Below are 16,411 nucleotides of genomic sequence, written 5' to 3'. Positions count from 1 at the left end.
GACAGGTTGTCAACTCCATGCAAAGGAGTTTAAGCGCACTGAAACTTCTTCCTTCATCTAAAACTTGGGAGCCTCTTGAAGAGCACACTTCAGACAACAACAATAAGTCACAGTTTCCTTCTTGACTTCCTGATCGACTGGATGAGGGGGGTTTGTGGATTGTGCCTGAAAGCAGAAGCGCATTTGAGCAGAAGGTCATGCTTTCCAGAGTGACGTCCTTGTGTTGCTCAGTAACTGGCATACTGTAACACCAACCCTTGACTGTCATATTCCTAAATTATTTCTTATAGAGGGGGATAGAGACGCCACAGCAGAAAATTTTTATCTGATCTTAGATTCTTCATCGCTGGCCAAGGCTGTGCCAGTGAAAGAAATGAGTGCTTGCGTCACAGAGTTGTGAGGTTCAAACTCCATGTGGGTTGGCACTCTGAGCATACCCAGGCTCGTACCAAGCTGATGGCAGGGCTGAAATGTTAATGTAAATGTTAATGTTAATACCTAGAGCAGCCAGCCAATGATGCTGATGATTTAAAAGGTCTTTGCTCGAACAAACCCTGATCGGTAAAAAGGCTGGGACCAAAGACAAGATTTCAGATTCTTGCTCGCCTTCCTAGCTGCACCCAGATGATCCACCATCTGCTATACCTTGGGGACAATCCTGAACTCAGGAGACTGGCATGTAGGGAAGTGTGCATGTGCAACTTGAGTAGCGCATATAGCTCTCCTGAACTGCTGTCACTGGCGCTAAGCTTTGTTCTCCGATGCAGCAGGCAGTCTAAAGAGCTAGGCTGTTAGTCAGCACAACAGCCTGAGTGATACCCACGAAACAAGGAAGGCTGGTGACGAACTTGTTCCTCTCTAACACTGTCAGCTGCTTGGCCAGAAGGAGAAGGATGGGAGGAGGCAGATCAGATTTCAACCACTTGTGACCCCCTAGCATGTTGCATTGGTTCCATCTGTGGACACACTTTGGAAGACGAGGCTTGGTGATGAGGTCCTCTATCAGTAGGTTGAGGGAGAAAAAGACTTTTGAGTTCCTCCTCAAGGAGTACCACAGGGTTTTGCTTGAAGAAAAGGCAGAGGTTGTTCTGAGTACACTTCCTCCTGAAGGGGCTGGAAACTGGGTGTCTGCCTCTGTCTGGTGGCAACAGCTGAGTGGCCAATTTAGTCACTCGTGGATGGCAAACAGATTCTTACAGGTGACACTCAAGGGTGACAATAACTCACTGGTGGCACTTCAGGGTGAGCTGAAAGCGAACCGGGCCAGCACAACCTGATAGGGATGTTAGGTCAGTGGAGGTTAAGGAGCCTTTGAGAAGTGAGAACCTTTTTTTAAATTGAAGCGTTCGGAAAGCTGAAGCTGTTTCGTTTGCAAAAGGCACACATCCGCTGCCTATTCATTACCAAGTAACACCTCCACCGCTGGAATCAGTGCAATTTTTTCCGCTGGTCTTGTGTGACACTGTTTACAATTTGACGCACTAAGGGTATGTAGACAATAGACGAAGGATTAGCCCCTCTCAATGCAGGAGCAAACCTGGTTCCACCGAAATGAAATTATGGTCTGTAAGGCTGAACTGATCTTAAAAGAAGTGCTCAACAAAAAAATATTAAGTGGTGGGTTTTTTTCCCCTAAAGACTGCATTGCATTGCACTTGATTTTAATGTCTCCATCTTATGGAAACACATTGAACAAACACTGTTTACATTTGAAAGAAACAAAGCCCGAGTCTGTATTTACATTTCATACTCTTTACATAACTTCTGACAGCCCTCTCAGCGCTCCCGATTCTTATTCTGAGAAACACAGTCGACACAGCTAAACAAAAGAACACATTATAAGTGATACATATTCATCAAATGCACATGGAGCCCACTGGGAATATTTTGGTTAGGTCCTAAAGCAGACATGTCAGTCTCCCTCCTAATATGTGAGCTGACAGACTGAAGGCTGCTCATGTGTGCAATCTGGCTGCTATGGCAACAGCTGGCAGGTGGCGGAGCGAGGGCTTTTGTAAACACGTGAAGTGTGGTCATGTGACAGGGGTGTGACATCAGCAGAAGTATGTTTCTCTAAATGCTAACAAGGGGATCCCGCCACTCTGCTAAGACAAAGTGTGTGTGTTCTGCAGTAAAACCAAAGATGTTCAGACGCAGTCACTGCTGAGCAATCATTTTAACAAATCAGTAAATTCATCTAGAGATACGACGGAGGTACAAAACGTGACACTTTCTGCCATGATATTCAAAAGTGTCACATGTGTTAAATAACTGCTCTCCAAAATGGCAGATATCCACAGGAAGTAATCAACTGGAGTGACAGATTTACACTTGAGAAAACTACATAATAAATGATTCACAGCCATGAATACATTTTCAGCCTCGACTGTTTCCCTTCATCAAACACATTGTCCCTTTGAGGATCATTCATACAGTATGTCACAGCTGTCAGATAGTGTTTTGACAGACACATCACGTTAATGAAAAAAAATACATTTTCCTTTTGCTTCATTTCATCTTGTCAGTGACTCATATGATGACACCATACCTGTGCCGATTATCAGTGAAGTATAATCATCTGAGGTGTGACAGGAAATGTATTTGTCCTGAGCCTTCACGGTACCAACGTCGTGGTGAACGCAGTCATGTGAAGAATAAGCCTGAAGAATACATCAGCTGTGTGGAAACATTTTGGAAAGCGAGTTGTTGGAGGAGGACGGCGTGTAAGTTGAAATGCGTCGAAACACGCTAACACGCATTAAATGGCAACACCCAGATGTGTCAATCGCCGGAGTGAGGCAACAGTCCAACAAGTTATTCCCGCTGTTTTTAAACATCCTTTAGTTGTGAAAGCAGACAGGGCAAAAGACTCTACCAAAGCTAGTGGCATTTACATCACATTTATATTTATTTATTTATTTTTTATCAGTCCTGCTTAAAAGTAGGACCTATGCAAGAGTGTATCTTTTCTGTTTACTGCTTAATACACGTTAAGCTGCGCCAGCTATCTCAGGTGGAACAAACTGCAACTGTTGAAAATGAATGACAATGAACCTCGCCTTACACATTATGGGACTATTTTGTTCCTTTTTTTCTGTTGTACCCAACAAGTACCCTACTTCCCAAATGAACACACAAAAAAAAAAAAAAAACAGGATCCAAATCTTCGCATTTTGAGTAGTTTTACAAAGGTTTGAACACTTTTACATACCAGTCAGCACTTTCATACTATATTGCAATACATTATATTCTTATTTGAAATTGTAATTATTTAAATGTATCCAGCAAATTAGTTTTTAGTTTTAGGCATTTAATATAACTGTAGTTTATTTTACATTTTAATTATCTTAATTTTTCTTCTGTAATCATAAAGTTTTTTCTATTAAGATAATTCTGGTTTTGCCTTTCTTTGTTAGCATATCTCTTTGTTGTTGTTTTTGCTTTACTCTGTTTTCTATTCGATGATCCCTCAAGTAGAAATTAAAGTTGAATAAATGAATGAACTCTGTGAAATAACATCAAATAAAGGCAACTGGTGTTGTTCTTGTTGAAGCAGATGGCCGTCTTACCTATCCTGTCCAATCTGTCTATGGCAACCGTCTCAAAGGCCCTCCTCATCATGGGATACTCCTCCAGCACCTCATTGAAATTGTCCACAGAGAGAGAGTACAGGCGACAGTAGGTGTCCGCTCGCACACTGGCCGTCCGTCTGCCACGGGTCAGCAGACAGATTTCTGATGGGGTGAAAAGATAGACCAGACAGATATCAGGGTGTCGGACAGTGATAGTAAAAATAAGGCATTTGTTCTCAGGAAGATCATATTCTTTAGCCACAGCTGTTTCATATGCATCAACACTAGCAGTGAGGAATTCATACCAAAGTAGGTCAAGAGTTCACTCTGAAAATCATTTTAGGAAACTGAATGTGTAACTGTAAGGCATTTTGGCCCAAACCTTCAGTGTATTTATTCTGTACAACACATTTTCCTTGAGCAAATGTGATCAAAATGAAACTGGTTTATGCGTGAAGTTGTTGTGTGTACTCAGTATGACCCGCTGACAGTAAAACTGAGTATTTCCCTCCAGCACTGGCACAGCACTGACAGCTGTGTGAGGGAAGGACACTATATTTGGAGATGTGCAACTAAGCTTCATTATATTCAGTTGTTCCCCTTTCCCTTCCCCTGGTATCTTCTTCTCCTACAGGCTGGGGCTGACTGTTGTCTTGACAACCATATGCCCTCCTTTTCCCCTGCCTAAAGGTCGACCTCCCCTGACTCTCTGTGGGAAAGGGAGAAAAATAACGAAAACGCGAGAAGACTCCATTAAGGGCATGCAAAGGGGCAGCATTCTGGAACTGACTGGAAACCGTCTGCTCATGACTCTCCAGCAGCAAACGAGGCGCTGCACAAAGCAAACCCACACAACCCTTCACGTATCATTAAAAGCACAAGTAACTGTGCAGTGTTCATTGGAGGAATAGTTGGACAAGCGATGGGAAAAGCGATTCTTATCGCTTCCGATAGTTGGATGAGAAGATTGATGTGATGGAAGACTGAAACGGCCAAAATCAGAATAATGAATGAATGAATAAATGGCTCAATGAATAAATAATATGTCATTAAATGCACCAAAATCAGTATTGAAAATAAGTGTAGGTAATGTGAGATAAATAGATATTTCTGCTTTAACTTGCCTCTGAATAATTGTTGACCTTTGTATTGATTCCACTATTTATTTTATTTTCCCATTTAATTTTCCATTGTATTTATTAATTTATTATTTTTTACATGAATCTACATATTTATTGCTGTAATCTTTTCCCTTTGCATTAAATTAAAGCAGAAATGAATTTTTATGTCACATTTTTTACATTTAGTAATGCCTTCATTTATTTCACTTTTAATAAAAAAAATTGTAATTTCAATTTTTCTGGCAGTTTCAGACCTCCATGTGATTCCACTCTCCCATCTGTCCGCTACACAGCTGGTTAGCTTAGCACAAAGACTGGAAGCAGGGAAATAGCTGCACAAAAAGTGATAAAAGTGAGTTCCTGGGATGTGCTGGTTGTCTGGACACCTCACAGCGATGGCAAGTCTACAACATGTTGATTTATACACTTTGGTGTAAAAGATGTAAAATCTTAGTGAGTTTTAGAGGTGCTAGGCTAGCCATTTCCACATTTTATCCAATCTTTATGCTAAGCTCAGCTAACCGGCTGCTGGCTCTAGCTTTAGATTTATCGTCCTTACATGAGAGCGGTGTCTATCATCTCATCTCATCCCAAATCTCCAACAGTTCTTTGAAGCAAGATTAGCATAATGACAGGATCTTGGACAGAGCTACCAGACAATTTCAGTGTTTTCACTTGCATATTAACACATACACTGTCTCGATACAACGGATGTATCCATTAGTACATTCACATACACATACATAGACTTTTAGTCAGGATACAATGACTTTTTAGTATTTAAATGTGACCATGACTATGACCACGTTTTCTGCCTGTGTGATAAAGCATTTATATATCCACGGTAGATTAGTAGACGCTAAGACACACTTTAGTAACTTGTTTCTAAGTTTTCCTTCTTACAGAAGTTTTGTCCAGTCCCGTCTGAGAAATTAACCTTATTTTGTAAAGTTGTGGAAAAACTCCCCTCAGATCCATAAACTGCCCCAGACGTCTTTTCATAAATTCTCACACGGGATCTTCCCGGTTTTACAGAACACTAACCATTTGCATATTGCAAGCATCATTAGTGGGAAGTGCTGGGAGAGGATAACTAATGAAACCACCGGGGCTGCCTTAAAAAGCTGTTCAAACCACTGGGCATCCACTCGGAGCTTGTAGATAGGGCAGCTTGTCATCCTCAAATATTATTAAAAATACAGAGAAATCCAGGATGGCTAAAGTGATTTTTTGCTGTAACTTCCTTTATCCTGAGACGCACTGCGTCAGTTTCAGTTTCCTGTTCTCATTAGTGGAAAATATAAAGTCCAAAATTCTCTTCTTCAGGTTTACCGCCTGATTTGTTCACATGGAAACTCATATAACACATTCTTTTCCTAAGACTCTTGCTTGCCACTTCACAGATAATCAGTGAACTACATAATCCCCTCCATCTGTTCTCAATCTAAATTATTTTAATTACAAAACCCAAAAGTGAGTTTGAGGGAACATATTGTGAAAGCATTAGCAGTCACACCAGCAGTAACACAGACACATGCAGCATCCGACTCTACAAAACTCAGTTTCCAATATTTTCATCAAACCCAATTTAGGCTCAAAAAGTTATTTAATGAACAAATGCTGAGTAATGTTAAGTTTGTGGCTGCATTGTTTTGCCAGACAGCAAAACATGGCCAAAGGCTAAGCTGCAGACTCAGCTGCTTTTACAGCCGTGGAAAATTGTTTACAAAGCTCTGTCTTTTCCTAAATGTCTTAATACAATAATGGAGCCGATCCAGCCGGAGTTTACTGATAAGAAATGCGTGCCGCTGCCAACAGTACAGGCCACGACATGTAAAAGGCAGGAAATACAGTAGTAGATGGAGCAAAGTCGCCTGACATAACCATCTACTCCCTGCTACTTACTAATTGACAGATTTTACCACACATACTCTGCACTGCTCCACACTGTCGTGTTTAAACCATCGTCCCACTGCTGGATCTGTGTGTGAAGACAGAGCTGTCGGCACAGACGACTGAACGCTCTATGCTTGACATTACAAATGGCCCCATCATCACCGTTAGGCTGTGCTAATTAGCTGTTATTAATTGCATGTGTGTGTGTGTGTGTGTGCCGTGTGTCTGTACCACTCCAGCAGCGCCCAGGGCTGCTGGCACATCAACATTACTGCCCGTGAACTCTGATCTGCTGCAAGGGCCCACCCCATGTTAAAAATGCAGCCCGAACCATCACTGCACGCCCGTCTGTGTGGGTTTATTGGTGGCGATAGCAGCAGGGGCACTGTGTGTTTTTAAACAGCCACAGAGGAACAACAGCCTGGCAAAGTGGGACAGAAGTGGCTGTAAGGCAAGACTGCACAAGAAGTCCGAGTGAAATGTCAGGCTGCTGTTTCCTGCTGATTCTTGTTTAAACAGTAGACACACATCTGTGATATCACTGTGGATTCTACTGGGAAGTGTAAAAGACATACGGTATGCTTAAGGCAGTGATAATACCACAGTATGTGTGATTTTTACGACTCTCCAATCTGATAAGTATGTGTTTCGTTTACATGACATAACAGAATACATATTTAACTCATTCTGTGTGGACGTTGTGCGTCTGACGTCTCGTCGCATCAGATGCTCACACGCAGTTAGGACACGGCGTGAGGTTGACCAGGACATACCTCCGAAGTAGGAGCCGTCCAACAGCTTCATGCCCATGTTTCCTTTGGTCAGGACGCTGACCACCCCGTGCTGGATGAAGTACATCTTCTTGCCGATGGTGCCCTCCCTGACGATATAGTCTCTGGGCTGGAAGACTTCGAATCTCAGTTTGGTCAGCATGGCCGTCACAAAGTTGGGATCAGCATTGGCAAACAGTGGCATGGAGGCCACCAGCTTACGGCAGTTGAAGTTGACGATTTCCTGAACGGTCACAGGAAAGAGCGTGGGATTGTGATGTCATATTGAATGTTGTAAGATTGTTGGGCACGCATGTTAAACATCGTCAGTGTGTGTTTCCATCAGAATCAAAGAACAAATACTAAAACTAGTGATTCCATGATTGACTCAAGTAAACACAAACGGGGGAAAATATAACTGTTTACTTTAAAAACCAGATAATGAAAAAAAAATCCCAGATCAAACAACCATTTTTTCCTCTTGTTTAATTACCTTGAGGGACCCTGGCACAGCTCCACTGGGTACTCTCCCTATTTTTCTCTTCATTTTCTGTTACCTGAAGCTGTCCTTGAAGCAAGAGGGCCTTGTTTACTGTAAACTGAAGTAAACAGTTTCCGCTGGCAGCAATAAAAACAACTTTTTCTAGCGTGGGAACATAGAGACTATGTGAAAATCACTCTAAACCCATCTGTTCTGTGTTAAATCTAGCCGTTTCTGAGTGAAAACTGGGACAAACCGATGACTACACTGCCTAGAAAGTGAGTATAAAATAGCTGAGCATTATAATGCATTTATTCCAGTCCACTTACTCGATCGGAGAGTTGAGGATTGTGTGTATTTTGCGGGTGAACAAACACATTTGGTCGGATGCATGTGTGTTTTCATACCTCGCGCAGAGGCTCATTAAGCTCCTCCAGGATGCTCTCTTCATCAAACATCTTGCCCTGGTATCTGTGCTCGTAGTAGTCATGGATTTTCTGTCGGAAGTCGGCCGGTAGTTTGTGGAACGACATGTACTGCTCCACTTGTTTGTACTGGAGGATGGAGAGAAGCAGAAGCATCAATAAAAAAAAAACAGCAGCTCTTTTGTTAATTGTGACGAGAGGAAGTTTGAGAAGTTTGTCTGAAGTTACGGCAGCTGTGTCACGCATTTCTAACGTCTTCCCTAATTGACGTCTTCTCAATCTGTCTCATCATCGATGTGTGCGGTTGCCGAGACGTTCGCAGCTCTGCAAACGTGGAGATCCTGTGACACATTTATACCTTGTAGCTATGAGAGAAAAAGCTGTGATGAAGCTGTTAAGGAAACATGACAGCTGTGTTGAGCCCATGAGGAGTCATCACGCTTTACTGAGTTTAAAGGAGCGGTTCTCAAACCTTTTCTGGCATGCCCCCATCAAAAGGCATGATCAGTTATTAACAATGATGGGGGAAGCAACTAAAAACAAATGATCCAAGATGAAATGTTGTGAAGTAAAGGTCAGCACAGAAAGCACCAGCAGACTCTTGTTTGTTTGTTTTTCCACCACGTAGACAGTTTTTATTCAGATTTTAGTTTCCCTCTGGTCATCTTAAAGGGCAGCTCCACCAATTTTCCACATTAAAGTGTGTTTACAGGTCTTGGGGAGCACTACTGCATATGTAAAAAAAAAAAAAATTTTTAAAAGAAGAAGCAGAATGAAGCCTTTTGTGGCTCCAGAGGAAGCTGCATGTGATCTGATAAATAGCCTCCAGTGATGTCACCCAGTGGCTAAGTTGCATTGCGGGTAATGTATGCGCCAGGTTTTAAAAAGCAGTCCACCGTCGAAATAGATACAGCAGAACCAGAAATATCACATTTCTTATTCCATGCATCCTCCTTCCTTTTATAAACCTGGCGCCAACATTACCCACAATGCAATTTAGCAACTTAGTGACATCACTAGATGCATTTCATCAGAAAAGGCTTCATAACACTTTTTTTCCAAATGTGCAGTTGCACTCTGTCATTATCTCTCTTTCACACTCGGCATTGACAATGCTGGATTTTATCAGACTTTAGGAAAACACATCTGTTATTCTTCAGTATTTCAGTTTTAATGAGAAGAAATATATTAAAAATATAGATCTGTTGTCCAGAAAAGAAAGACACAGTGACAGGTACATAATTAAATCCAACCAGGGGGCATTTGTGCACTTGAGTTACTATTCTGAGAAAGGAAGACGCTTGTTATTTATGTTGGAATTGATAAATACGTAACCATGAGGCCGGGGGAAAAAATCACCCAAGTGATTCACACCATCACCACTGTTATGTTTATCTACATGAAATGCAGCCTGAATGTCCACTTCTCTCAAATCATTATGACGCTCCATAACACATTTCATGCCTGGATTCCCTGTGGAAATAGCAGCCTCTCGATCTACTGTATAGCATCTCTTGCAAGGTGCAAATGCATGGCACTGTGTCAATCTGGGAATAAATCTGGCTATTATTGCACATACACTGTACACGAATGCCTTTTGGGTTTGTTTTATTTATACCAGGAAGATGGGACATTGTATGTGGTTTCACGCATCAACAACTTCCTGTAAACAGAAAAATAAACCCTTACTTATACACACAACAACAGCCTGAGGGCGGAAAAGTGGCCACAATAACAGATGCCCCTGCATTTAGTGGAGAGCTGTTCACTTCCTGTTTTCAAAAACAGATGTCGGAGCTGGTACACAAACATGTGAGTAGAAAAAAACATGAATGAATCAGCTTTTCATGACAAAGACAGAAAACGCTGTTTTAAGACTCAATCAATCGATCAATACTGTGCAAGAGGTGCAACGAATCCACGTGGCGCTGTTGTCGGGGCGCCTTGAAAATGTTACATAAGGTCTCCCATGCGTGTGTGTTTGTGTGTGTTGAGCAATGTGAGTCACCCCACTGTGGAATAAACTGTCAATTGGATGAGTAGTAGATTTCAAACAGAGGCTCAAGGGAGGACCTCCCCTGTCCAACGCCACGGACAACGAGACGCAGCACAAACACAGAGCGCCGCTGTGATTGGTAGGTAAGTACTGCTCAGACAGCCTCGGGTAATGACACTCAGAATTCTTACAGGGCCACTTACCGGCAGTGAAAAATAAATTGATTGCACCCTGTCAAGCAAAGCCGCCGTTGTTTACAGCGTACCTGTGGTTTTGTGACGTCTGTATTAATCAGCGGTGTTATAATTCTTCTGCCTTGAACCTTTGAAGCGAGAGCTGTCACGGCTGTCAGGTTTCATTGTTTTAACCTCGGCTGAGGAATGACACGTTCGAAAAACTGAGTATGACAAAATAGGAAACCGTAACACTTTTCTAGTTGATTTAAGTTCAGAAAGTGGTTAATTGACTGTATACAAACAATCAAATGCTTAAAACCCATTTATTCAACAACTGTTTATTGTTAGGTTGCAACTGATGTTTAATAGTTTGTAAATGATGAACTGTGTAGTTCATCTTGAAACATTACTGTGATGTGTATGTGATGTTTCTTTACATGATGAATCTTTACAGCTGCTTAATAAATGGTAAAAAAGCAGTTTGCATGGGAACACACGAGGGAAAAAAATTATAAAATAAATAATAATCTATATTGTAATAATGTCTCATTTACACGATTTGATTATGTTCTACTTCATGCTTGGGTTGAGAAACTGCGAGATTTTGCGGTTACTGAGCACGATGGATGACATTGTGATTACGTGTACAGGGAGGAGAATTTTAAAATGCATCAGACTTTTTGTTAACAGTTAAATAACTACTAACTTATGTCTAATTAATTATAAATTTTACATTTATTAATAATGGTCAGTGTTACTTAAGTATATTTACTGATGAAATCTTTTCCATTATCAGTTAGCTAACCATCAGCCCCTGAAAAGTGACTGACACAACATGCTCATCTGACATTTATCATGTCATTGATTTGAACCTGAACACCTGGACACCTCAATACAGTCCACAAGGGGTTAATTAATGACTTGATTATATCAATAGTCCACATACATATAGACCTATACAGTATATGGTGGATTATTTGAAAAATCAATTGATAAGATAAGATTTTCAGATCAAAAGTATGTTTTGTACTAATTCAACAAATTACCTGAAGACCTTTTCACCACACTAATGATAAATTATATACTCTGTCACACTGTACATGTCTGTGACAAAAGGAATCCAATTCTTTAATCATCTAGAGTGCCGATACCTTCCTGCCTGTGAGTCTGGACCAGACAGTAACGATTTATAAGGACACGCCGTGTATGGAGGACCAGCGAGGCCACTGACAATGACCTTGCTTGTAACAGCCGATGACACATGCACGGGATAGGATGGCTCGCTGTCCAGGAAATTACATTTTGTCACACTGTAAGGTGACATATGGGTTAGAGAAGAAAATGGAGGCTTGACCTCGGTGGATTGGGTGACACGGCAAATCACATCGTCCTTAATACGGCACATACTGGCTGTCATGGGAGGACATCATTAATTTTGCTTCTCCACCGGAGGATTTTCTCTCCATAATATCAAGCAGTGAGAGTTTTTTTCCAAAAGAGAAAAACTCAGGTTTATGTAAGAATTGCGATGTAATTCGTCCTATTTTTATACTCCAGTGTGATGTACTGTGTGTACAGATAAATACTACATACACATACATTCAGTACAGCATGACCTTACACGTGATGAAAGCAGATCACTTACTTTAATGAAACGTGTAATGAGATTACACCCGCGAAAACAATTTACTGCACCCTCTTCTTTCTTATGTAAAATTTTAATCTTGGTCTCATTCAGTTTTAACTAATTGCCTCGGGCCATGGTTCATTTAGCATGAAAAGCCGTGGCAGGACTAAATGAATGATCCTTACAGGTTGCCATCGTCAGCCATCTTTTCAGATTTCTTGCACATCTTGACAGTAAACACATCATCCAGACAACAATATGAATATTTTTTTCATATTGTTTACTTTAGCAAAGTTTTACTTAAGCTCGACAAAGTCTTCTCCGTTTGCCGTGTGTCAGTCACAACGAAGATGCAGTCGACTTTCAGGAAATCCAGATCATTCACTCAAGCGTGGGGATAAACTGGGTTGCGACGATTAAGTGTTTCCTGCCTCAGCATTCAGCTTTTCGCCGTGTCAATTAAACTGAAACGACATCTTTCCCTCCCTCATTCCCTCTCTTCTTTAAATGTGTTTGTTGAGTTTTATTGACTTTCTGATTTTCTCAGCTTTAGACTTAGATTAGTGACCATGTCACTCAAAGTCAGTGGGATGAGAAGTGCGTCTGGAATGGCCTCATGTTCCAAAAAAAACAATCTGCTCTCTTCTCGATCACGAAATTTGAAGTGAGACACGGTTGCTGTGAAGGGAAATATGTTTTGGTAATGCATGATGCATGGTGTGTTACCATGTGGTCATGGGGCAGATGATGGGTGTCATCTGAATTGTCAGTCAATGCTCTGACTCGCAAACATACCTAAAGATATAGAGCCTATAAACAAATCCCTGTTTCTAGTAACACATTCTTGCTTCCAACTCATCAAATACGACAGTTTAGTCAGTGGCCCTAAGCTTCGAACTGTGATGCTTCACTTACAAAAACTACTTGCACATCCTGTTACACTTTCAAAATAAAGCTTATCTAACAAACGTTAGGCAACAAAACTATCTGGTTAGGTTTAGGCAACAAAACTATCGGGTGATGTTTCGGAAAACTGCTTTTTGTCACCTACGTAACCTACCTAAGTAAGTTGACTTTTTTATGCAACGTAATTTAAAAACAATTCAGTGCTGACACATTGGACGCAAAGCCCTGTCACCCGGGGGAAAGTTCTGCATATGACCCACCCAACTTCCCCAACCAACCCTGACTCAGAAGGGAGCTACCAGAAATGACGCTAGAGGGGTTAATTAACAGTGTCAAACCTATAGTAGTATAGTTTAGTAGTATAGGGCCACCGACCAGGCTGTTGCATTTGACACGCTGGGAGTGAGATCGGACTGTTTTGTAGCCAGACACACACTTCCACAATGAATATTTTCTTTACCAAGAGGCAGGTTTTCAGAAAGAGATCTATTCTCCAAATTTCACCTATCGCAACAATAAGTGGTCCTGCAAAACTGTATTAATACAGTAGTGTTGATCTTATGAAATCAAACTTTGTGGCTTGGGGGGTTGCAAATAAGACAGGACTTATACCCTCCTGCAGTTCTTGTATAAAATTAACAAATGCATTACATTTCTTGAATCCAATCTGTTCCTCTCAGCCCGTGGACTTAGTTAAAGGGGAGGGGGCGAGGCAGCACAGAGGTTTTTTATGGGACATAAAGCCCCTGGTTGTGGCTTGTGAGCATGATGCATGGCTGTCACTGTAAGCTGCCACAGAGGGAGAGAAATTGAATTGGCCCTCCTATTAATGGGCCATGTCACTGAGCGTCAGGGCTCAGGATGTGACAAGTCTGTGCGTGTGTGTGTGTGTGCATGTGTGTCTTGAGTGTATAAAAAGTTGACTTCATCAGCGTCCTGAAGAGTGAAGAACGGAGACCCACAAAAATAAAACACACAAATGTGCACACACCACTTCATTGCCAATGTGTGTGTGTTGATGTTGGCACATAGTCGCTGATTAAACATTCAGAAGAGACGAGGAAAGTGTCCATTTTATAAAATGTGTGATGTAAGTCAGCAAGTCTTTTAACTTGTATGCTAATTTCATTCTGATTTGCAGATTAATTTCTAATATTAGAGATGCTTGCTCTCTTTCTGAAGTACACTGATGATGGAAAATGGATTTCTATCCTTATATTTAAAACAAACATAAAGGAGAAAATGTAGACAGCGGCCTGGATGGTACACCTATACCTGTAAACCTATAATCACATAAATAAATGAACATATACTGCAAAATTGTGCATAAAGTGAAAAATCGGGAACTTTTCTATTTCTGGAGCTTTCAGAGTTACATTTTATTTTTCATCAAACTCCAGCTGATGTGTTTAATCCAAGTGCCAGACACCCAGGTAGTCCAGGTCAGGTTGTCATTGTCCAGGTTATGAAGTAGCTGTTTGATGTGTCAAGGCCCAGTGGATCTGTGCTCATCACTGGAGGTCCCCGGGGGTCACATCTCCCTCCTTTCACTACTATTGGGACACGCTGCTCTATTGCTCTTGAGGGGGAGGAAGTGCTGGGGGAGGAGGAGTGGGAGTGCAGTTACATAATGGCTAATGCCCTCTGTCCATGTGCGGTGTCCGCTGGCAGATGGTGTATTGCCCAACAGTCAAGGGCAAACAGACAGAACAGACGAAGCAGGGGAGGGCTGGAGATGGGAAGAGTGGTGTGGAGAAAACACGGGACGTGGGCACCAGGCACCTCAACGTCAGGGGGAGATGACAAAGGAACGCTAGCTGCCGCCACTGGTTCATTATTTTCTGATTGTGGAGACCAAACAGACGTAATCATTGACCATTTAGCTGTGTGGATAATTGTTAACAGTTGGGGACCACACCTCTACAGTGTTTCTCATTAACATCTCCCGCTCTTATCTTACACTTACTGTGTGTTTTTCTATATATATTCCTGTCCCTGGACCGGCTAAACAACCCTCTCACCAAACAACTTGCCTCCATTCTGATAAAACAGAAGAAAATAGCAGCGTGCTTTGTCTAACTCTTGAATCAGCAGTCCACATCTCTCTTTGGTCAGTGGCCCGTCGCCTGCAGACTGAAAAAAGATGCTTAGTGCTGGAGCTATTATGACATTTCTGTCTCAACACAGAGCGTGATGTTAACTGTTTACTCTGCGTTATGTCAATACGAGTCCGTGCTGTCGCTGGCATTTACACTATCTAAGACAAAGAATGTCTTTTGTCAAAGAGGCGAGCTCAAACCCATAACTCTGTCCCCAGTCTGTTATCTGATGGGGAGACTTATCGTGGACGGCAGCGCAGCACGGTTCACTTCACTGGTTAATGATGAACAAACAGTCATGGGGGACAGGATAGGGACAGCATGTTGGATGAGTTGCCCTAGTCCAGCCTAGCAGGGCGTCGCCACTTCAGTTCATTATTTCACTGCTCTGCATCATGGAAGAAAAGGCGGATGAGAGTGATAGCAGGAACTGATTGCTGCAGACGTCACGCCGCTGACAAAGTACGACTTCACTCATCTGACACAGAACAGAGACTCCAGCGTAGACTCAGCAGCTCATTTGCCCTTTCTCTCAAGTCTTCTCTTCGGAGCTGCGCTCGCTGCAAGAGCACGTCCTTTAGACTTCTGGCATTGATGTCAAAACAGCCCATCTGCAAACTAGTTACGGTTAAACTGTATAGCAACTTTTTCTAAAGATACATTCCAAATTTGGTGACGACTGGATGGTGTTTGTTTGAACCAGGAAGTATTTCTTTACGCCTTCGTTAAGAGGCAAAATGTCAAATGTTTCATAAATGACCGCTCAGTAGCCCTGTTCCTTGCCAAACACCAAGCACATCCCCCTCAAATGGTGATCTGGCTTTCCCAGAAACTCCACTCAAATCTGCTGATAACTTTTTTTTGCTCTTTGCCTGCTAATTAACAGGCAAACACAGGCTGAACCGATAATATATCTTCTGTGCAGCGGTAATAAGGACAGCAAACATGAGGAACTTTGTTTAGTCAACTGTTGTTTTCAAAGGTCATTACAGGAAAGCATAAAGACAAGAATGAAATGAAAAAAGACAAAATAATAAAGCATAAAATCCAACAAAGATATAAAAATAGAAAACATGATCAAAAGGAAAATAAAATTAGAGTTAAAAAAAAAATACATGGGAAAACAACGCAAGGTTAGAAGTTGGTGAGATCAAAAGATCCGGCATAAAGGCAAGTCTGTACTTTGAGAGCTGGATTCAAAAGATGGAAGAAGAACAATCACTGTTGGGCTCGGGTCCTGTCGGAGGGTCTCAGGTTAAAATCCCATGAGTCAGTAAAGTCCATGTGATAAGAAAGATTGACTCATTTCAGGGTGGGTTTCCTGACGCCTGGAACAATTCAT

At 41.7% G+C, this 16,411-nt stretch overlaps 1 protein-coding gene across 1 annotated transcript in view; it reads right to left on the bottom strand.

Moving 5' to 3' along the window:
• The window catches only part of hcn2b (hyperpolarization activated cyclic nucleotide-gated potassium channel 2b), a 45,589-nt gene that overhangs the window by 7,281 nt on the left and 21,897 nt on the right, over positions 1-16,411 (bottom strand). The window contains exons 5-7 of the mRNA XM_084356060.1: positions 8,248-8,394; positions 7,363-7,603; positions 3,570-3,734 (exon numbers count right to left, since the gene is read on the bottom strand). Of these exons, the coding sequence (XP_084212186.1) occupies positions 3,570-3,734; positions 7,363-7,603; positions 8,248-8,394 (553 nt within the window). The remainder of the gene's footprint in view (positions 1-3,569; positions 3,735-7,362; positions 7,604-8,247; positions 8,395-16,411) is intronic.

Source organism: Pagrus pagrus, assembly GCF_965226575.1.
Source record: "Pagrus pagrus genome assembly, chromosome: 6".
NCBI classification, from domain to species: domain Eukaryota; kingdom Metazoa; phylum Chordata; class Actinopteri; order Spariformes; family Sparidae; genus Pagrus; species Pagrus pagrus.
This window is presented reverse-complemented; position numbering and strand designations above follow the sequence as displayed.